This window comes from Harpia harpyja, chromosome 8, assembly GCF_026419915.1.
Source record: "Harpia harpyja isolate bHarHar1 chromosome 8, bHarHar1 primary haplotype, whole genome shotgun sequence".
Classification (NCBI taxonomy): Eukaryota; Metazoa; Chordata; class Aves; order Accipitriformes; family Accipitridae; genus Harpia; species Harpia harpyja.
Window position 1 is genome coordinate 10,620,247 of NC_068947.1, and position 23,131 is coordinate 10,643,377.

At 43.3% G+C, this 23,131-nt stretch overlaps 1 protein-coding gene and 1 long non-coding RNA gene across 17 annotated transcripts in view; one reads left to right on the plus strand and one right to left on the minus strand.

The window, feature by feature from the left end:
* Positions 1–2,039: 2,039 nt before the first annotated feature.
* Positions 2,040–17,146, minus strand: LOC128145018 (uncharacterized). Its single transcript, XR_008236296.1, has 2 exons — positions 14,801–17,146; positions 2,040–2,845 (listed from the first exon to the last, which is right to left on the minus strand). It is a non-coding gene; the product is annotated as an uncharacterized LOC128145018 (long non-coding RNA).
* A 1,849-nt stretch (positions 17,147–18,995) lies between these two features.
* KDM6A (lysine demethylase 6A) overlaps positions 18,996–23,131 on the plus strand; it is a 168,386-nt gene continuing 164,250 nt past the window's right edge. For 4 of the 16 annotated variants that reach the window (XR_008236326.1, XR_008236328.1, XR_008236332.1 and 1 more), the window contains exons 1-2: positions 18,996–19,289; positions 19,569–19,632. Coding sequence is in view for 7 of the 16 variants with exons in the window: in XM_052794678.1 (XP_052650638.1) it covers positions 19,129–19,289; positions 19,569–19,632 (225 nt within the window). In the remaining 9 variants the exon portion in view is untranslated. The remainder of the gene's footprint in view (positions 19,290–19,568; positions 19,633–23,131) is intronic. The other 12 variants (XM_052794680.1, XM_052794682.1, XM_052794684.1 and 9 more) reach the window with 5 other exon arrangements.

A 23,131-nucleotide genomic window follows, 5' to 3' on the forward strand; every position in this document is an offset into this window, starting at 1 on the left:
AGACTGACACAGTAAATCACAATGATTTATGAGCATTTAGGAATACCGGCAAATTTACTCTTTCCCATTTATTTAAAAATAAATACATTACATATTCATAGTGTTCATTCTCATAGAATACTTCGGGCTTGTCTTGCCAAATTGAAGTCATTGGATTTTACCCATTATACGGTCAAATTCTGGTATGCCTTGCATGCATATGCAGTTTCAGATGGATGCAGTACAGATTTTAGATATTAAAAACCTATTTTATTAGTCATCCTAATACATCCAACCAATACAGAATTAATCACCAATTTTTCCGTGTCTTTTCCTATCTAGTTTTAAATGTTCAAAGCAATGATTTATGCTGCCATGTAGACATCAGTAACTAAATGTTTGCTAATAATTAGCCTGAATCTTGTATTTTTAAATTTCATCTATTTTCTTTCATTTTATTTAATGAGTTGAACTCTAGTTCCCTTTTTGATGCTGTAGGGCTTCCTCAGCTTATACATTTCAATTGTATATCAATCCTGAATATTTAAACCTGCTTTAGAAGATCACAGAAGCATCTGGCAAATTTTGGGAATGGGATAACCAGGAAGCACAACAAACATGGTTGATATTCCCTTTTTTGCTCACAATTTTCGTCTCTGAAACTGTAAGCACATAACGCAAACCTTGGGATACAAACCTTAGGGAGTTACTAACTCCACTCCTCGAGGGATTGTTAATTAGGATAATCAGTAATAGTTTCATCTGTTTGGGGTTTTTTTGACATCTTGCTGTTTAAATCATAACTTTTAATCTCCCTGTCAGTTTTCTATTCTTCTGTAAATTCCCTAGTTATTTTTCTGCTATTGAGATGAAACTGAAATCAGTATTTCAAATGTGATAGCAAAAGTCTTGTGAAAAGAAGGCAATACACGTTGGTCTCGTATGTTTGCTATGCTTGCATTGGTCTTTTGCTGTAAGTACTTGCCCAATGCCGCTTCTAGGTTTCATTCAGCATGTCTGCCATCCAGGTTTGTCCCTCTCCTGGAACAGTGCTGTTCTTGATCATGTTGCCTTAGCAGGACTATGTCGCACTTGGCCAAGAGTACTGTAATTTGTTGTTTTCAGTCCTGCATTTGCATTATTGCTTTCCTCTCTGGTGTCTGCATGTTAGAATTCATGCTAATTGATAATAATCGGCTTCCTTCCTTTTTTCTGAATGACTTATCAAGATACAAAATAGGATGTAACAGTTCTCCATGTCCCCCAGCGTTCCTTCCAGCCTGAGACATTTATCCTCATCCTTGGTTTAGGAGAGTGCTTGCATTCCAGGTAACCTTTACTAATCCATGCAAAACTGAACGACACATTGTCAAATGTTCCACTGAAGTCCCAGTTATATTTTACTTGCCACATTCGCCTCACTGACTAATCCTGTGCTTCTCTGTTTGGTAGTCATGTAACTAAGTGGATAGGTTTACTGAGTTTTTCAAGTTTGTTTTCTTCTTTTGAAATAATTACAAAACTAGCTAGGCAAAGGACGCATAACTGGGAATACAAAATCGTATGCAAAACTATTTATCAATTAAACAAATAAGTCTGAACTACAAAAAGTCCACAGAAAGACAGCAGGAAGATAGTCAGACTTAAAAAAGCAGCAAAAGAACATTTCAACTACAAAAAACCCCCAACTTAGACAGAAATATGATTTGGTATTCCGGACATCTACTATAAAGAGAAAACACCAAAGAATGTGTTAATACAATAGGAAGACAACAACAAAGAACTTATTAAAATTCTTGAAATAAGGAAGTTTCAGGGACATCAGAATCCTGAGTCTGGCCTTCAGCCTACAAAGTCTGTTTTTTATCACCTAGCTGAGACAGAAGAAAGAACTTACACTGTTTTAATTAAATAAGCTATAGGCATTTAGAACCATTATTAGTTTATGTCTGGCTGAAAGTAACAGTGAGATGGTGAAACCTATGAAAGCAAATTAAGGATATAAGGTTCAGATATTTGCATGATTACTTTGATTTATGGGAATAAAACCAGCTTTCCCCCCCCCCGGCCACCACACTAGAAAGCAACTTACCTTTTGCACTGTTTATTAATTGTTTTTTTCTTATTTGCTATCTCTTTATTTCACAAAAATGGATGTGGTACAAAAAATAACAAGACACATAAACAGAAGTGCAAGACTATTTTACTAGATGTAGTAGCAAAAAAACAACAAGAAATAATTTTATAGAGGATCCTATAAATGTTTAATATGTTTGCAGGCTTGACAACAAACAAAAAATGGATAAAACATTAAAAGAATCTACATCATTGACAAAGCAATAATAAAAATGCTTGGCGTTTTTAAATTACTTTCATGCACTGTACTTTATGATGTAACATATAGTTCGGCCTGTTGATGATCCCCAACCCTGCTTGAAAGCTTCTGCGCCACAGTGCATAGCCATTCAGTCAGGTAACAACTACTTTTAGTTCATTCTAGTTTTCTTCCTATATCCTGCTCAACCCTCTATGCTTTAAACATGATTTTCTTTAGACTTTTCCATCTGGAAAAATGTAATAATGTGCCTTTATGTCTTCTCCACGAGACTAGGCCTGTTTGTTTTGGTTTTCATGAAATAAAATACCTTAGCAGTAGTGCATTTTGTGTTCTTGGTTCTTATCATATTGAATTTAAATCTCATGGACGTTGATTCACAGCTTGGAATCTGTATTATGTGAACAATAGCTGACGCTGTTTGCCCTAGTAATTATCACAAGATGAATAATTTTTTTTCTTTCCTGTTATACGTTTCACGCGGATCAGCAAGCTGATCTTGCATTCTGCACAGCCACACGATCGCTAGGCCTGCATGGAAGATGCAACCAGAAATATGGCCATCAGTGGAAGCAAGAACATGACTTCTCTCTTCTTCATCGTTTTAGATCAGCTTCAGTAGGCAGCAGTATTCTTCCCTCTGTCCTCTGACAGCTGATTCCCGATCCCACTGAAGTTAGTGGAAAATGTTTCACTGATTTCAGTACAACCAGAATTTGTCTCTGATCGAAACACAATATGGGGAGAAAAAAAAAATTCCAAACAGCTTAAATGCATAAAACACCACGTCAGTTTTGACATATCACTCTGATGCAAAGATAGGTCACTAATAAAATATTTAACCTCTCAGTACACCTATTTGGAAAAAACAATGGTACCACCTGAATTTGGAAAGTTCCACCTGCTGAACTGTGATACAGCAATGCAAGCATGATTTATCATTTTATTTTCATTGTAGGGGAATGGGATACTTGCAAATAACTGGTGTTTGTACATTGCATTACATGTCATCATGTCACAAATGTGCAGTCCCCAAATATTTTTGTTTACAAGCTGCCACATGGAGAAGCCAACTGGCATGTTGTTTCAATACTAATTTCTGACATGTGCTTTGCATACAGAAAAATCTGATTTATGAAATGTGAGATAGAAACTTGTCAGGTTTCTTCAACACACAAAAAAATACCTGACTGCACATAAATCATGTCTATATCCACAATACATTTCAAAAAGCTTAAACTGCTTATTTTTAAAATTGGCTATGATTTTGAAAAAAAAAATAATTTTTTAGTTGAAATGGGCTCAAATTTCTCATGATTATATTTTATACAAAACATTTTAATATTCTGGATGCCTTATTGACAAAAAAGGGCTGATAATCTAAGTTTGATGCAGTAAGATTGTGAATGAAATACGACAGTGAGGAGACAGAGAGGAAGGCTGAAGGGTAAAAGCTACAGCCCTTCAGTCTGGTAACTCAGATACCATATGCATAGCTTGTCAACTCAGATGAAGTATTTTAAAACATATTAAGCATGGGCTAATACAGTGGCTAAAGTTTCCGGAACTTGTCCTCAATTGACCTTGGTGGAGCTATGCTGATTTACATTAGAAATGGTAGAGTTTTTTTTAAAAAAGACAAAACTACTGTTATTTCATATGGAATAACTGTAAACCCTTTAAATAGGATATTTTTTCAAGTTAAAAGTTTCCATGAAAAAGTATCAAAGCTTTTTTTAATTTTCTCCTTGGTTTTGCTTTTCTTTTACCCTTTCGTTTCCTCCTTTCACCCTCAGCCTTCCCTTTACTCCTCTTCTGTTTTGCTTCAGAAAAAAAAGAAATAATACAGAAGAACAAATAAGGAGGATAAATAAAGATGAATACGGCAAGAGTTTTTAATTTTTTAGTTTCACTGAAGAAAAATGAAAATAATAAAACAAGGAAGTTCCACAATAATTTGTTAGGTTGTCTTTCCACTAAAAATGACAACAGAATAAAAGGTTGATGTAGATGTGGTAAGGTGTAACAATCTAAGATCACGTCTTCCACATTTTATTTTGTGATTTCTAAAAAGTGACTTGGAACACACGAAACTCAGATTAAATTTCATCAACTGAATCTAATGGCTTAGCCTATCTGAAAAGGGAAAACACCTCCTGCATCAGGAAAAGCACTGAAAAAAAGACTCTGGAAGAAGCAGCTTGATGGAGCACTGCTAGTGGCATTAACAATCACAGGAAAGGTAAGTTCCAATGAGACTTGGCTGACTAATTAGACAGGGGCACAGTTAAGAAGAACTTGAAAGCTGAGATTGCCTATGTTACAAACACCATTCTTTAAGTGCTGAATAGTCTTTACAGTTGCTACTCTTCCTATATGACCTGGTCTTGCTTATTCTTGCAAAATCATGGCTTTTGTTGTCATCATTGCCAACAATAGCAATAAGTAGGGTAACAAATTTACTATTTGTTAATTACATGATAAAATGCAGGAAAACCCCCTTATTTTCTTTCCAAAAAGCCACAGCTATTACTTAAATTTTATGTGTAAATCAGTATGGGACACAAATTATGCCAGATTAAAAGCAGACAGACTATGTAGCCTCAGACTGATACCACCTAACAACACTATGCAAGCCGACAAAACCTGGGCTTCAGTCCTCTGAGCACTTTGGAAATGATTACTACCGTCATTACACACAACGCTCAGACATTTCTCTACAGAAACAAGAGTACATTTAACAGACAAAGAAAAATGAAAAATGTCAGTGAAGCAAAATTGTGAGATGTAAAACCAACAGCTGTGAAAGCTCTACGGAGCTAGTCGTTGCATCATGCCAGGAAACACCTCTGCCCAAAGACAGTGCCGTTTTTCCAGGCATAGCACAAAGCGCCAGGAACTTCTCGAGCTTTTAAAAACTATTCCAAGTAAAGCATTTGGTGTATAACCCTTTGTGCCCCGCGAGCCTCTTTTGTAAGGCCTACGATCCTGAGCACTTCTTCCCTTTTCTCTATGCATTACACCCTTCAGTGTGAGGTTCCTAATGCCTCCTAAACGTATGTGAACATACTGCTCTTTGCAGGTACGTACTCTTTGTTGATGATTTCTGGCAAGTATTTCTTTTTCTGTGTTTTTTGTCACAAAAGAATAACCCATGTTCTGAAGCCAACTACTTCACTTGCAGAAATGCTAAGTAACTTTTCTAGCATCCAGTAGGGTATTTCACTGCAGTAAATGTCTTATTTTCCCAATAAATTACTCTGGAAGTTATCATTTCTCTCCCTGAATGATCTAACTGTTACTGACAGATTATCTGACAGCCTAGATGTCAAAATATTTTTCTTCAGTGTATACTTGCAAATGTTAGAACTGACTGTCAGGATTTTGAGCCTGGATGAAGTTTGCTTGATTTCAGAAAACAAACTGATTTTTAAATATTATATTCACTTGCTTTGTTATTCAAGAATAAATTGAAATAAAGCAAGGGCAAAAACCCACACGAAAAACACATAGACATTATTTGTCCTTTTCTAGACCAAAACACTTTTCATTAAACAGTAAGATTACCTACGGATAGGACTTAATAACAGCGGCCTGTAGACAGGTCAAGTGGCAATGAAGCATCTGTTCTGGAGAGATTATACAATTTCCTCCTCTGCTTAGAAAAATGGCAGGACATGCTTTGCATCAATTTTAGAGTGTGACAAGGAGGAAGCCCAGAAAAACATACTTGTGGAACACACACATTTCCCCCCAAAAGAGTGATAATTTTGAGTTAGAAATCCAAAGGCTGAGTGGAGAACAAGAACTGTGCAGTGATTTCCATTAGAAGGCTGTGGAGGAAGGCCAAGAAAGGACAAAAGAACAAGCGCCAACTGAGAGCATGAAAATAGGTTCAGCCGAAAAGTTATTTTTAAAATACTGATGTGTAAAAACGTGTAAAAATAAACAATGGTACCTTTAGGCATCAGTCTGGGATACAGGCTAGCTAATTACCTCTATTCCCCCCCCCCATTTCTCATATGTACAGGAAAGAAAGACTCCCCCAATAACCAGCTGAAGGACTGTCCTATCCAGACTTTAACTGTAAAAGGAGTTGCTCTTGTTTTAAGGATTGTGCCCCAGACTATCAGGCCACTATCACATGCAAAATCATATGAAAACAAAAGATGGTGTTGACAGAAAGACTTTGAGAAACTTCCCATATGGTGCCAGCCCTACTTCTCCCTACATTAACTGTTACAGGTAACGTCTAGGAATTTGAGACTATGCTACGCCAGCAGTACCCAAACTTGCTGCTATGGCAAAACTCATGGCTCAACTTGGTGCTGCGATGACTTCCCTGACACATTCAGAAGTTTGTCTGCACATGTGCAAAGGATTTGGTTGGATCAAAATTTTGAGCCTGTGTTGTGCAGCATGGTGAGGAAAATGAGGAAAGGCAAAAATCAGAGCGGACTGCTATTGCAAGAACTATTCATGCAGGCTATTATTATTCCCCGACTGTATCTCAGAAGACGGGGTGGCTGGGAGTAGGCCAAATGAATTGTTCTGGTAGGTCTCAATCTCCTCCTGAGGAGAGGGTAATAGATTTTCCTGAAAAGAAGTCATGAAGAAATACAACAGGAAGCCTTTAATGATCTGCTTAAGAGATAAGACAAAACATTGCTGGGTATCTCTTTACAACTAAATTATCTTTTGTAATTGTTGGACTCTGTCCTAATTAGCTTTGATATATCAGAGGACTGCTTTGTGAGCTGTTTGGTTAAAACATGTTCTGTTCTACTTCCTCAGATGTTCTATGGATAACATTATTAGGCTTACCTTTTTGTTCATTCACTATACTATTTCTATGCTAGTAGAACACACACACACACACTCTTCATTTGATTCAATCTCTGAATAAACTGTCCAACTTTAAAGATGAGATTTATCTCATTCTATTTTAGCACTCATGCATCCACCGATCGCCTGAAGGTTGTATCTGGTTCATTAAAGCATGGGTGTATCTGAATCTACATCTCTCTTTTTTTAACACTGTTCAAGTGTCCAGTATTTTACTGTAAGTTCTCCAACTAATTATATTAATTAACAAATAAAGAAACTAATTACTTAATTAACTAATTCTATTCTAATATTTTCAGATTCCATATCTTCACTAGAAGTCCAAAATACGGGTCCTATTTTCATCTTGAACCTCTCAGTTCTTTGCAATTAATATCAAGATCCAAAATGCTCTATCTCATACTTTTCACAGCAGAAAGTTATTTATAGCACCCGACAGTTTAGATTAAGCAAAACTTTGCTGAAATTAGAGGATGCGGTTACACCACGTATTGAGGATAAAAGTGAGCAGCAGTTGTTCTTCTTGGAGTAATCAAAACAAAACCTATGATGCAAATCATAGCTCACACGGCAAGCCAGATGATGAATGCACAAGAATTTTGCCAGGACCTCAACGCTAGAGCCTACTGAAAACGCTAGAGCCAACGTAATGAGCTGGGTATTCTTTAGAGTAGGTGTGTGCTATCTTTGAGCAGAAGAGGCTGTTACAAAGTTGAAAACAGCCAGAAAAGCGATGGAGCATTTTTCTAGAAAATACTTGGAACTTTGAACAGAAACTCTTCTGGTTTCCTTCTGTATTTCAAAACAACTCAGTTCTTTCTGAAAAGGAATATGCCTCTGTGTACTCCTGGTAAAGAAATATGTTTGTTTGTGAAGCAAGTTTGATAAATTTAATTTGCTAAAGAAACCTATCTGCAAGACCATATAACTGCTTACGTCAAAAGAAGTAACAATGTTTTGGAAAAATAATCACAAATTTCCATAAAGCAGAACTTCATTTCTCTCTCAAATAAAAAGTTAACGAATTTCCACACATTGCAACAAATAAGCCTGTACACTTTCATTTCCTCAATATATGCTTGGTTTCATTAAATTTTACTCAGCTAAATCTTATGTATTTCTCATCAATATGAACTTGGCCAATCTGCAAAATCTGAAATACTCTCCCTGATGTAATTTTACTAGTTACACTGAAGTCATTAGCTGGTATTATTCTTCCATTTTAAATACCCATAGGCATGATTCTAATTTCGCATACAACAGTTAAGCTTCTAATACAAACAATTACATGTTCATGGTGAAAAACTTTCTGAATGTTAATGTACAGCAGGAATCATAGCCCATGTATTAAGGCTGCAAAGCAAGCAGATAGTAGTTAAAAGTTTAATTTTTAATCTTTAACCCTTATGGTATTTATTGTTTATTTATCATTACTTTAAACACTTCCTGAATTGACATCTTTGCTATGATCCCCACACTTCTGAACAAGCGCAATGGAAACATTTCAAAGCTGGGCTTAAGAGGGAGTGATTAGCTCAATAAGATAATCTTTATACTTGTGAACTTAAGAATTAATATATGTTATAAGACACAAGTTCTTTCCTAAAAGTTTCTGTAAATAATGACATGATATGTAAAACACAGTACATGGAAAAAAAAAAGAAGTGTGTGAACAGTAATCAGATGAGAAAACCCTGGTAAGAGTTTTCTTTAGAATGAAAGAAGAGTGTGGGCTACTTTTCTATATAATCTACCAATTGTATCATTTGGTAGATGCTGTTTCCTTTTCAGCCTTGCCAACTGTGCAGAATTGTGCTCCTTTTTGACCATGCTCCATTAGGAAAGAGATGTGTACACAGGTAACACAGCATTGAGAAGTGTTATCTTGAAAAAAGAGTTATTCCTCCTTGTGTGTGGATCAGGGTTTTGATTCCCAGCAACAGCTGCTGCATCAGTACAGAACAGTACAAAAATAGAGCTCATGATAAAGATCAATAGCAATTTGTCCCAACACTCCCAACTTAAAATCTGACTAACTGGCAAGCAAATTAACAATTACTTAGAGGTAGTAAGGAGTTAGTAGTAGGTCATTTCTATGGCTCATAAGCTTTTAAAGGTTCCAGGTTTTGTAATTTTTAGCTTGGTTTTTATTCCTGCGGTAGCAATCTCCAGTCAACCTCACAAGATGCAATCATCTTACTGTGCTGCGCATCAGTCAACCAGCTCCGGAGGCACTGTTATGAACAGGTTGGACCTCTTTACAAAAGAATCTCGGAATTCTTCACAGCAGCAGCCAGCAATGATGTAAGATTTATTAACAAGACAAGTTTTAATTGAATTCAGTGTGCTACCCAATAATACAATCACTGTATCATCTGTTCTGGTATTTAATTTCATATTAAAATGATGTTATCCTTAAGTATTTTTCAGTGTGCCACAAAATATTGCATGTGAATAATTACCATAAAAGTGATCTGGAAGTGGCTTTCACCTCCCTCTGGAAGTTAGGGGGTTTGTTGTTGTTGTTGTGGTTGGGTTTTTTTTGGGTAGGGGGTGGCGCTGGTTGGTTTGTTTGGGTTTTTTTAACTAAGGTTACTTCAATGACTTTGCCTCAGTTTCCAGTATGGGATTGTAAACAGTTAAATCAGTATCGCTGAGGGATGGCTGGGGCAAACTGCAGCGCAGGGTTGCCAACAGTGACTGGGAAGGGACCTTCAGAGTCAGGGGTTGCTGTTACAGAATAAATGTCATGTCACCACATTCTGAGGCACCTTCCCGTTGGTTACAGAGCTGTGTCATTTTTGATGAAGTGCTGTCACAGTCATCAGTTTGACTTAACATTGGGAAAAAACACCCCAACAAACAAACAAAAAACCAAACCATCTGATCATTTCTGCTTTTCGCCAGACACTTTGCAATTTTAACAGAATATTCATGTTTTACACAACTAGCGGGAAACTATGACAGCAACAGAAAGAAGAGTTGAAATAAGTGACTAGTCAAGAATTCGGCCACAGAAAAGGCCTCTATTCAACCAGTGGTCAAACCCACCTCGTGCACTTCGCTCTCCCCTCTCCTCACCTGCTTGTTACTGACTCTCCAGCTGCTGCCGTCATCTCCGTTTCTTGTATGCTGCCAAACCACCCACCCGCACGGCAGTATTTGAAACCAAACCCCTCCAAATGGGAGACAGAAATTGTAATCATCCTGCTTGTATTTTCCCTGCATTTTTTGCAGACCACTGACAGTGAGCATTTACATTGCAAAATTAATAACCCTAAATAGAAATATACTTGAAAAAATTCAGTTGATTCATAAAAGAGGCTCAACAGTAGATATGTAAGAGTTGTTCTTCATTAATGATGCATATTGCATTCAATTATGTTTTCAGAGAAAACAGAAGCATAAACAGTGCAGGATGTCGTCTTTAGCATGGGCTGATGTAACAGAAACCAGGAACAACACTGAATTTGCAAGAAAACCTGTTTCTTGCCCAATTTCCCGAATAAAGGAATTCTGATAAGCATTCAAACTTTGCAAGCTTATCTGAACTGATCCATTAAAAATGGGACTTGATCCTGCCAAGTACTGAGCAAAAAGTCTCTTCAGATGGTATTCCATAACTTGCAGGTTCAGGTCTTCAGCAAGGTGGGATTATTCATTAGAAATGTGCCTGCATTGAAGGGACATGTAATAAAAGCAAAACCGATCACTTATTAAAAAAAGAACCGATGACATGATTGGCAACAATAGTATTTGCAATTTTCTAATAAAACATTTGTCCTCCTTTTTGTACAGGGAACAACTATAACCTGAGCAGGACCAACATAAATCTCTTAAGATTATGCCCTGGTCATTTTTACATAGACTATCCTTGAGAAGAAGAAATGTAACCACATAATTTCAAAACTTCAATGTCTTTAAAATAGTGCCAGTTACACCTATATTTTCATGGTATCTAGACAGCTATTGAGACTCTAAGTGGCAAACTTGGATGTTTACATGTGAGCATGTGAATTCAATAGGGGATGTGGATTTTTTTTTTTTTTTAATTGAGTGGGAAGAGTATTAGAGGGACTTTCTTCTCACTGATACCAAGAAGCCACTGGACAAAACGTCGATTCTGTTGTATGAAGATTTAAATCCACAACTTAAGAGTAAAGTCTTGTGCATCCACTACTGGCAGAAAAAGTACCGATTTAAACACATCAGGGCTTTGGAAAATAGTGCCCGTTCTTAGCGAAGCTGCCCTTTGCTGCCCCCTTTCCCAAGAGGCTATTCTCCCATTGAGACCAATGGCAATTTCCTTCCTCTCGCTTGGCTTTTCAGTTTGAGACTATATAACCATTGAGAGAAACACTATGCTTTAACTCTCCTCACCAGTAAACCATCACAGGACTCATTCCCAGAACAAAAACCAAACCAAACCAAAAAAACACTAGAGAAGAACTGTTCACAAACTGACTTTAGTAGTACCAAGTATATGTATACAAACAAATACACAACTGCAAACATTCAAACAGAAACCAAACCATACCTTGAGAAATTTTAAGATGGGCAGTTCTCCAAACCATTCCTATACTAGCAATTTCCTGTTTCACAGGTTCTCAAGTGAAATGCAGCTGATGGGTGGGGGAAGCAAGGGAAAATGTATACTTAAAGGCAAGGTTAGCTTTTGGTTTTGTGAATGTCAAGCTTATGGTAGAAACTACTTGCCTTCCTCAACACCCTCCTGATGTTCTCAGCTCTGTTAGAGACCTGATCCCAACTCTCACTGACATGCAGAAGACACAGCGGAGGGCAAACCACTAGAGAGCTTCTCAATAGAATCTACCTCTTGATAGTAGCAATGAAAAAAAAAAATTAAAATTTCAGTTTTGTGTTTTAGTATAGGACTTGTTTTATCTTCCAGTCGCACATGATGAACAAGTTTATATGCTTTGGGTACAACCCTGTTCCTTATTCATTGAGTCCTATGCATCAAATTGACAGGATGCCACCTTATTTTGATAAAATTCTAAAACGTAAGAGAAGAAGTAGAGTTGCATGCCCTACAGCAAGAGTCTTCAAATTTAAGCATCATGTTTTATTTTATTTGAAATGCCCCCTGACCCACCAATTGCTCTAAGGGAATCCTCAACTGTGTTTAGACAAGGATGGAGAATTGTCATTGTCTGTGTCTACTAAGCGTACGATGGAGCTTCTCGAGCCACTGCCTTAACTCTGGACAAGACATACCCAATGTCACAGATCCCCTTCTGCTATTTGCACCTTTAAAACTTCCGACTGTATGTGATTACAAGATTTAATATATACCATTACTTGTGCAAATTACCAGATTTTAGAAGTTGTTTCATAGGCAGATGTAGTAGGAAATGGATAGGAAAGACTCAGAGACTACAACCAAAATAGCTTTTCAGATTGGTTATTAAATATTTTATCATCTTAGACATCCACAAGAATGTTAACAAAAAGCAACATACACAACAGTCAAGGCTTTTAAAATACATAGTTCTCAGATACCTTCTTGAAAACATTTGTCTATAAAGCACTAAATTAAATCCAGTAAGAGCATGTGACATCCTCTGCTTTAGGAGAAAAACAAAAATATCAGATAAAAACGTATCTTGAATAATATTGCATTCTGTACCAGGATTTACAAAAGTAAACAAGATATCCATTCATCTAGTTTGCTGAGCATCATGAACAGCTCCTTTCAAATGTTTACACACACAAAACCCCCCCCCTTAACTTTGCTTCAGAGCTGTTTTTGAAATGTTATTTACTTGTTTTTACTTACAAGCCAGAAAACCAGCAGGCTACAAAGGTATTAGCCTAGCATCTTATGTTAAGTCAACATATATATAAATACCTAGCCATAGAAACACAAAGCTGCCTTTTTTATTTCCCCTCCTTGACAGCATTTGCTAAATTCTATGAAGTTACAGGGGAGCTACAATTGTCAATCTGAAGACAAGTTAATATAAGCACAGTATTTTTATTATCAGCTTCTCAAGAGTTGTATTAAATTCCTGCACAGTCATGAAGGCAAGAAATCTTACTTTCTTTGCACTGTTTTTGAAGAGCAGATACTTGTTCATGATCATCACCTGTCAAACGGGTGACTTCTTTGGAAGGTGGTACGTCATAAGCTGCCACATCCAGTTCCGAGTGGGAGGGCGGACACTTACCTACTTACCTTCTGGAACTATTAAGATAAATGAAAGCATGCCCACATTTGGAATACACACTAATGGACACAGCCAAAGCTGGCGGGAGTGAGGGAAGAATGGGCATGATTAAAAAAAAAAAAAAAAAAAAAAGTACTAACAGAAGCACTGTAAAGGAACCACTTCCTGGACAAGCTTAATTTTTCATCTTATTTATTTCTCCAGCTCTGCAGAAATTGTCAGTTAGTATAGTATGAGAGATCTATAGAGTGCAAAAAATATAATACAGTAATAGCTCTTCTAATAGCCACTTCTTCTACTGGTAGAACTTAAGCAAACAGGTAAGTGCGTTCATGCTAGCGTGCAGAGAACTAGTCTCTCTTACACAGCAAATCTACAGAATATCCAAAAAACCCCTGATTTCTGAATGTTATGAAACAGCTCAAAATACAGTTAAGATTATGTATACAAATCCATGGTTTTCCATGTTTAGATTGAATCGTTGACATGTTGTTTATTACTTTTAAATAAGTAATAATTCCTTTGAAGTTTCTATTGCTCAAGGGAAATTTTATGATTTCTGCTGACAACCTGCACAGTGACGGCTATTACTGCTTAACTGATAACTGTGTGTACTTCTTATGACTATGAATTACCACTTAAATTCCAGACGAATTCAAGCATTAAGCCTTTCAGATACAATTCAGGTTTTAAAATCAAGCTAACCAAGGGGAGGAGAGGGCAATAGACAAAAATGACTATATGATTCAAGCAAGACAGAACGATACTAAGTAAGGTCTATAACTAAAGCATTTAGTAATTACTAGTTTTTTGACACTTTCATAAAGAAAAAATATCTTCATGATAATAACACATTTCCTAGATTAGCTCATTTTTACTCCCCTCACCACCCAAAGGTAGTACGGTATTTCTGAGATTGAAGAGCAATTTGTTCATCAACACAGCGATAAAGAGTATCAGAAAGACTTTTTTTCCCAACATTTTCTAGTTTCAGTAATAATTCTTCTACACATGTATTGTTTTTCCTTATAGCTAGCAAAAGCATTCAACTTTTGTGTGCAGTTCGGAGAAAAAAAAACCCAAACAAACTTGAGTTTTAGATCAGTTTCCCCTACTTTCTTGACCACCATCCACTGTCAAAATAGAACACAGAACACAACGCAACACTCTTCAGAACTTTAATGAGGGTAGTACAGGGAACATGCAAATTGTAGATCATTTTATTATGAACTCCTGGACAATATGGGAGCTACTGCTAAAATACAAAAATGAAGTACTGCAGGTTTTTTTGTTCCCAATTTCAAGAACAATGTAATTTAGTAATTTATGCTTTTCTGCTTTTACCTTGGAGTAAATGAAGAAAAGAGCAGTAAGAAAAAAGATGCAGAAAAAAACCCCTGTTAATGAATATGGAAAGTTAAACAAAGTGGCTACTTTCTCTGCAACTAACCTATTGTCAGGTTGTATTAGTTTACGCTGCTTTCCCTTATATGCCCAATAGTCACATACTCCAGGAATCTTGACTAAAATCTGGCAAGGTGGCAATAATGCGTTAGATTTATATTTTGTAATACACAAAATGGCATCCTGTGGGTTCTTTTGGTTATCTTGCTTTTTTCAGTAGGTATATCTCATCACAAAAATCCAAGATTGTTGTCACATTTCTCCTGGGCTACTGCAGAAGGATTTGGCTTATAGTTAGAGGTCCTCTGGGCTATTATAAGCATAAGGTTGACTCCACACCTGGAAAACCTTTTTTTAAATGTGTTTTTCATGACATAGGAAAAAGCAGATCAGGCCTCATGTGTTTGTCATTCAGGAGACTTGCAGCAAGGAGCTTCATGCTTTGCGAGAAGCAGCATTCCTGATGCTAGACAGCATTTATTGTAGCAAACAAGCCTCCAGTCAGGACCTCCTATCAACAGATTTATAGTGAATTTGTAGTGAACATTCATGACAGACTACCATACTCTTGCTCATAAAAAAATGGTAGGATCACCACCATCTCTAAAAAGGTCCTCCCTTAGTTGACAATGGCAAGCTAAGCACTTGATTGTTGGAGCTGATGGCAGTGAAAAGTAATATTGATGTGAGAGTAAAATGAAAAAGTAGATATGCAGCAGGTCAGCCTTCCCCTGCTCCATGCTACATGAAGCTATTTTCCTGAGACTGGGTTCCTCTATATGCGCTCAGGCTTGTCCTATTTGCCAATGAACCTGGATGCCTGAGATACCACAACTACCCTGACATCAAATGAGATGACAGCTTGAATCCCAGTGTTGAAGCTGAATTTTTCTTCCATATCAACTTTTCTGTAGTGATTTCAGGAGTTGGATACATCTTGAAGAGTTGAAACAATACATAGGCCTTTATGGCACCTCTTGAGTCATCCGAACAGTAGTTCAAATAAAAAATAATAAAAAAAAAAAGAAACTGGAAATTCAATTCAAGCAATACAGGCAGGATACAAGGGGCAAGAGTGGTTTTGACAGTACTAGAGGAGTAACTTGCATGTTGTGACTTCAGGTGCATGGAAGTTTCTCATTATATTTTCAGTTGAACTAAGTCTCACTTATGCTTCTATGAAGTCTCCTGAATTGCTCTGTAACTTAGAAGTTACCTTCCTTGTACCAAGGAATAGTTTTGTCTACTATTCTTTCCATTAATTTATACTCAGGATACTGCAAAGTGGAAACATAAGACCTCATAGTCAAAATCCTCAGAAATAATCTGTGCTGAAATACCTTAGTTTTGGCACATTACCAATCAGTACAGTTCTTGGCCCTGAATTACGCGCCCAAGGAAGCACTGCTGAGAAAATATGTAACTGAGAAGCCATGTCAAATACAGATGAAGATAGATACTTGATTATAGCTCTGTTTTCACTATTAATAGACTACGGCCCATTCCCAGAACCACAAGGAACTTGGTTTTTATCTGGACTCCAAACTCAAAAGTACTTTAAACACAAATGCCTGTCTCTTATAGCAATACCCTAACCAACTGGCTGCTGGCTATTTTATAAAGATATGCAACCTTAGTAAACTCAGGTGCTTTTTTTGTTCTAACTACATTTGCATCAGAAAGCATGGCTACAAGACAACATTCTGCTTCTGAGCGGAGCAAGAACATACTAATTTGAGTCTTCTTTTGCATTATTTGTCTTGACCGGATCTCCAATCAGTATGCTGGGAAGCAGCGCAAGCCTCGCACACTTCTGCCAGTGTCTCTGCACTGTGCTATAGACTCCATCAGGACCAGAAAACATTTGAGGATCCATCTGGAAAGCATCACTGACATGTAAATGTTAGCTGTAACACCTACAGAGGCAGAAACACGCTTCCATTTCATGAGTACATGATTTGATGGTGGCAATTAAAAAAGAGGGGATAGAACCAGCAAGCCATCAGCATTGTGACTGAACATCCATTGCACAGTTTGGCCTTTGACCTTATTAATCTAATTCCCAAAGGTAGTTAATAGCTTCACTGATGCTTTAGAGCAGCTGGCATTTGTAAAACAGGATCCTCTCTGAGGGAAGGAAATTCAACTGGCAGAGAAACAGCCTGCCCAGTCATGGGGCTTCGGCCAGACATTGGAGAAGTGATACAGTGATGTTACAGAAGTTTGTTGCTGATCCATTTTCGGCAAAATGGGTACGAGCAGTGAGCTGTGCCACCACCCGCCCGCCGAAGGCTGATCTCCTCATAAGCGTCACAGCAGAAGCAAGATCTAGCGAATTTCAAAGACCTCGCTGAGAAAGCCCTAGAGCTTCCTGGCAGTATGGGCAAATTACCGGGACCGCGGAGCTGCTGGGTAAGCTGGGAAGGGTCGAGGAGCCAAGGACGCCCAGGTAACATTTAAGCCACGGGGAAGACTGTAGGTAGGCCTGGCCTCATAAAGGCGGGGAAGCAAGCAGAGCACGTAAAGCCCCTTTCCCCCCGACGTCCAAGGAAACTCGGAGATCTACTCACGCGTGAGACGTTCCCAGAAGCCCGACTTCGGTCCTTCCTACGAACCAGCCCCCCCCCGCCCCGGGCCGCAGCCGAGCCACTTCACGCAACGCCCGGCCGGGACGAGGCAGCCCCGCCCCCGCCGCCCAGGCCCGCGCCCCCGCCGCCCAGGCCCGCGCCCCCGCCCTCACGCCTGCCGGCCGCCGCGGCCTCGCGAGAGCGCTGCCGCGCGCGCCGCCCGCCCCGCCCCCCGCGCCACGTGACGGCCGCGGGGCTCGCGCCGGCGGGCGCCGCTCCACCTGTCACTGGCTCCCGGAGAGGGGCGGTGTTCCCTCCGCCGCCCCGCCTCCAACCCCCCCCCCCCCCCCCCGCGCGCGCGCTGCACGTCTCGAGCCCCGCCACGCGCTCGTCCGTTGGCGGGGCGGCGGCCCGCGCGAGCGGACCAACGGCCGCTCCCCCGCGGCTGAGGCGTGCGCCCGCAGGAAAGTCCCTGCCCCGCTGCGAGCGGGCGGCGAACGCCGCGGACCGGACACCGGCACCTCCCCTTCCCAGGGCCGGTGAAGCCGACTGCCGTGCCGCGGAGGCTGCCCTCGCTTCGGCCGCCGTCGCGCCGTCTGTGCGGGCGTTACCCGCCACCCAGCCACCCCCTCGGGCGGCGGCCGCTTCTTCTCCTCCTCCCTCCCGCGGCCCAGGCGCACGGAGACCGAGCCAGCAGCGTCCGTGCTCCCTGCGCGGGGAAGCCATTATTTTCCGGTTGTGCCAAGAGTACCACGCCCCGCGCCCAAGCCAGGGGAGCGCGGATCGTCCCCCCCCCGCCAGTGCGGCACGGCCCCCACCCGCGAGGCGCTAGCGAGGCCCGCTTCCTCACCGACGTCCACGCCCCCAGCCCGGAGCCCCCGTTACGCAACTCCGCCCGTGAGCGCAGCCCTCCCTCCCTCCCTCCCCCTCCTCCCACCCCCAGCGCCCGCCACTCCCGAAAACTCCCCCCCCCCCACCTTGCTCATCCTCCGGTTTTTAAAGGCGTACATCAAACCTGCTGGCGCTGGGTAATCCAAAGCTCCTCTGACCGACGGCCCGTTCGACCTCTCATAAGCCGCGAGTCCCCGAAACCCCGCCCCCTCCCTCGGACGCAGACCAATGGAATGAAGCCGGCGAGGGAGGCGGGCGCCGAAGGCCAACCAAACCGAAGCGCAGCGGTGGAAGAGCGCTATGACTGACGTAAGTCAACAAAGGTCACGTGCGGCGCAGCGGAGGCGGCGATTGGCTGCGTGGGCCCGGGCGGGCGGGCGGGGAGGGGGGGTCACGGTGGCGGCGTGGGGTTCGCTGTGTGACACAATTACAACAACTTTGGGCAGCTGCTGGGGAAGTTTGTACAGGCGGCAAACACACCCCGCGCGGCAGGGCGGGCGGGGCCCCTGTCACCCCGGCTCCCCGCACCCCTCGCCGCCGGGGCGAGCGGTGCCGCGGCGATGTAAACACCGCTCCGCCGCCATCCGCCGCAGCCGCCGCCTCCTCCTCCTCCTCCTCCTCCTCCTCCTCTCCCCCCCCCCCCGCCTCCTCCTCCCCCGAGTCTCCAGCGCTGGGGCTCCCTCCCTCCCCCCTCCCTCCTCCTCCTCCTCCTCCTCCTCCGAGCAGCGGGGCTTCCCCCCGCCTCCCTCCCTCTCCCCTCCCTCCCTCCCTCCCCCTCCCTGCCGGCTGTTGTTGTTGTAATAAAAGTTGTGGTGTGTGTGTGTGTCGGGCACCCCGCCCCGCCCGGCGCTGGGGGGTGTTGGGGGCGCGCAGGGGGGGGGGGGTTGCGATCGTGAGTTAATTACGCTGCGTTTCCATGAAATCGTGCGGAGTGTCGCTCGCCGCTGCCGCCGCCTCTGCTGCTCCTTTCGGTGATGAGGAAAAGAAAATGGCGGCGGGGAAAGCGAGCGGCCAGAGCGAGGAGGACTTCGCCAGCTTGACAGCCGAGGAGAGAGAAGCCCTATCCGGCCTCGACAGGTACCCGCTCCCCACTCCGCCCCGGCCGCCTCCGTGTCCCGGCTCGGCCCGCGCTCCCTCCGTGTCCCCCCCCTCCCCTGCCCGCGGCTCCCCGCTCGGGAGTGCGTGTGTGCCCGTGTGCGGGCTCCCGGCCCCCGCCGCCGCCGCGCTCTGCCCTTGCCCGCCGGGAGCGAGCCTGCCTGCCCGCCCGCCCGCCTGCCTGCCTGCCCGTGCGGGGGGCTGACTCTCGCTAACGCTTGTGCCTCTCTCCCCTCCCTCCCGCCCGCTCCCCTTCTGCAGCCGACTCTTCGGATTTCTGAGGCTTCATGAAGATGGCGCCAGAACGAAGGCCTTGCTGTTAAAGGTAAGCGCGAGGGTGGATGTGGAGCGGGGCTGGGGGGGGGGGGGGGAGGGGGGGGAGGGGAGGGAGCCGGCCCGGCCCGGCCCAGCCGCCCCCTCCCTCCGGTCCCCCGGGTCCACACGGTGAGTGTGCGTGCGAGTGTGCATCTGGGTGCGAGCGTCTGTGTGCGTGTGTGGCACCGCCACATCCGCGGGCGCACGTCCCCGCAGGCGGCAGGGCGCTCCGCCTCGCCCCCCGCCGCGGTCTCCCCACGCGTCGCTGCCGCCTTTGCCCCTTCCCCCCCCCCCCTCCATCTCCCCCATCCCCCTCCCCCCCGTAGTCAGCGCTCGGGGCCGGGTGTGGGGACGAAGGGAGCGCGGCCTCGCGGGTTCCGCTCCGGACACTTGGAGGGTGTCCGTCCAGCCCCGGGACGGGAAAGTGCCTGCGCGGCGGGGACCGAGCCCGGGGCCGGGAGCAAACGCCAAGCGGCGCGGCGGGGCGGGGGAGGGGGGCGCGGGGGCGGGAGGGAGGAGGAGGAGGAGGAGGTGGCGGCGGGGGGGTGGGGGGGGGGAGAGAGAGAGAGAGAAGAGGAGGGAGGGCGCGCGCGAGGCGCTGCTGACGTTGGCCTCTCCCCGGACCCTCCCTCGTGATTTTCGCCCCGCGCGGCGGGGGCTGGCGGCTGCGCGCGCCCTGCCCGGCGGCGGTGGCGGGGGCGGGGGGGGGGGGGATAAGGGGAGGCGGGGAAGCCGACCCGGAGCCGGAGGGAGCGGGGGGCCCGGGGCGCTGAGCCGCTGCCGGAGCCCGTCGCCGAGTGACTTGTTTACTCTCCGGGCCCGGGTGTCTCCAGCGTGCCAGCTCCTCGCCGAGCGCCGTGTCCCGCCCGCTGCTCCCCCCCCCCTTCCTCCTCCTCCTTCTCCTCCTCCTCCTCCTCCTCTTCTCCTTCCCCCGCGCCGTCCCCGCCGCCGGGCGGCTTGACAGGGAGCGGGACGGCCCGCAGGTTGCTGGAGCCTGCCCGGCCTCTTGAGAGAGATGTTTGTTTCTGTGAAAAGTTGTTGGCCCTGTCATTTAGTTAAGTAATGGCTGCTCCTGTCGGCCCAAGATGGCCGGACAGGGAGGAGAAAGAGAAGGGGGGGGGGGTAAACACGAAACAAATACCGGGAACGAATATGCACGTCGCCTGGAGCATGAAGCCCCCGGTGAACGTTGAGGGAAACTCCTGCGCATTGCAAGTTCTTTCTGGGTGCTTTCCTGCCGCAGGCAGGGCGTTTGCAGCACCGGTGTCCTCCTTATCAACCTGTAGCACGTTCTGCTGCCCGTCCGTAAGCTATTGACAAAGGCTGTGCCGGCTGAGTGCCGGCCGGTTGTATTTGAAGACTAAACGTGAGGAAAACATTCGGGTAACAGAATAAGTTGGACTGTTTTTAAAATACCACACGGTTGAAGCAGAGGGCTGTGTTCTTCTGGTTCCTGCTTTCTGACTTGTTCCTGTCAGTAGCGTTGCATTTGACACTTTGTTCATCCTATTGTTGTGCCCCTGCTGTATGCTGATATTTTCACGTGAAGAATTTTTTTTTCTGTTGCTGGTCTTGGTTGATCCGAAGACCTAACTCTAATGCGTGTTGAATTCGGTAGCCTAGGCCCTTGCTTGTGTTTGGATGTTTATTTCTGGCATGATTGGAAAAGCTGAATGTCAGGACATGGGGGGAGGGGGGAGGGATGGAAGGAAAAGCAAGTACACTTTTCTTTGTGCTTGTATTTTTAAAAATCTCGTGGTTTCGTTTTGATTTTCAGAGTTATGTATACAAGTACTTCTTCAGATAAATCAAAAAGGTAGGGGAGTGACATGTCAGACCAGTTAAATAACGTATGTTAACTGTTAGTGGACCAGAATTAGTGTCTGCTCAGTGATTGCTGTTGAGGCTATCGGAAATGTTAGAGAGAATCATACATGGGGTAGAGTTCAAGGATGCCAGAAAATAAAAGCGTCCTATGTAATTAGATTGTCTGTTGCATAACAAACATCACTAGGTTAAGTTTTATTTTGCGTACTGTAAAATTAAGTAATGCAGCAATTCAGCTTATTAGTTGAGTTTTGAGTCCTTTCTTGCATATAATGCATTTTCTTTTTTATGCCAGTCGATTAAAGTTTTAGTAGGTACAGACAGTCTGTTTGAGATGACTGAGGTTCTTGGGCATTCTGATAGTTTTGAAGTATATTTCTAGAAGTATCATTGTGTGTTCCGTTACGGCATCAGTGTATGAATCCATGCAGTGAATACTAAAAAAAACCCCAACCAACCAAATATCTTGCTGTTTCACCTCAGTTTTCTGACAGTGCTTTGGACATTTATGAATTGCACACTAATTCACGAAGCATGTTCTTCGTAAAACTTGTCTCTGAGAAAAGTAGATTGTTAAGGAAGTAGAAAGATTAAAATATTACTGTTCAAAGATGTTTGAGAGGAATTTCTTGGCTTGAACCAGGTTTGGTTTTGTTTGTGCTTTTTACTTTCAGGGAATGTGCACGTGTTTCAGTTACTGTTATTGACAAGTAAGAAGTTGTTATTTTTAAGATGTTTGTTACTTAATTCCTTTTCTGTCTGTGTGAAGCTTCATACAGTCTACGCTGTATGGGAAGGTTTAGAGTAATTCATCTAGCAAATCACTTTAATTCCATGTAACAGTTATTTTTATTGTAGAAAGTGTGGTCATATGTATGTGCATTTAATTAATGGGTTTTGCAGCGGTAGTAACAAAATCTTTCCTTTTGTGCATGGAGCAACAACAGCTAACAAAGACCCTAGACTCCATAATTATGAAATCCTAACTGACTGATTTAAGAATCTACAAGCCAGCACATTATAAAGTAATGTGAGATTTATGTGTAAGTATAGCAGGTAAGGAAAACCATTGTAGTCATGTTTCCAGAGGAATCTTTCACAAAGGCAAAAATTTATCAGTACTCCCCTCCATGCGAGAATAGTTCACCCGCTATTGAACCTTTTTTTTAAAAAGGCAGGCTGTAGCAGCGTCTCTTCTGCGAGCGCCTGACAGTGTTCCCTGGTTACCTGAGGATAAGGTGGTAGGAGCAGTGTACGTGTCTGAGGAGACTGCCGGGGGTTGGGGGGGGTGAGGTGAAGTCCTGGGTTGCAAGTGTTGAGGGAACTGCTCCGTTACCTGCACAGGTACTTGTGCAGCAGCGGGATTCTGTTGGGAGCTTAAATTTGGTGCCTCAATACAAGGAGGTGCTACTCTCGTTTTTACTGGGGTTCACGTGGCAGGAGGCAGTGCATTGGCTCAAGCCACTTGCAGGCCGACCAGGAGATTTCATGAAGCCTTTGCAGTGGGAACTCTGGTTTAATGAAGCCACACCCTGATGGAGTTTAATAAGAAGAAATCTGGGATCTCTTTCAGGGATGGAGGAAGCTTTGTGTCTGGGGCTTTAACGTAGTTGTGGGTTTTATTCATGGTCCAGGTCTGGACTGCAGTACCCCTCTTTGGTAATCTTGCTTTGTAGGATGTA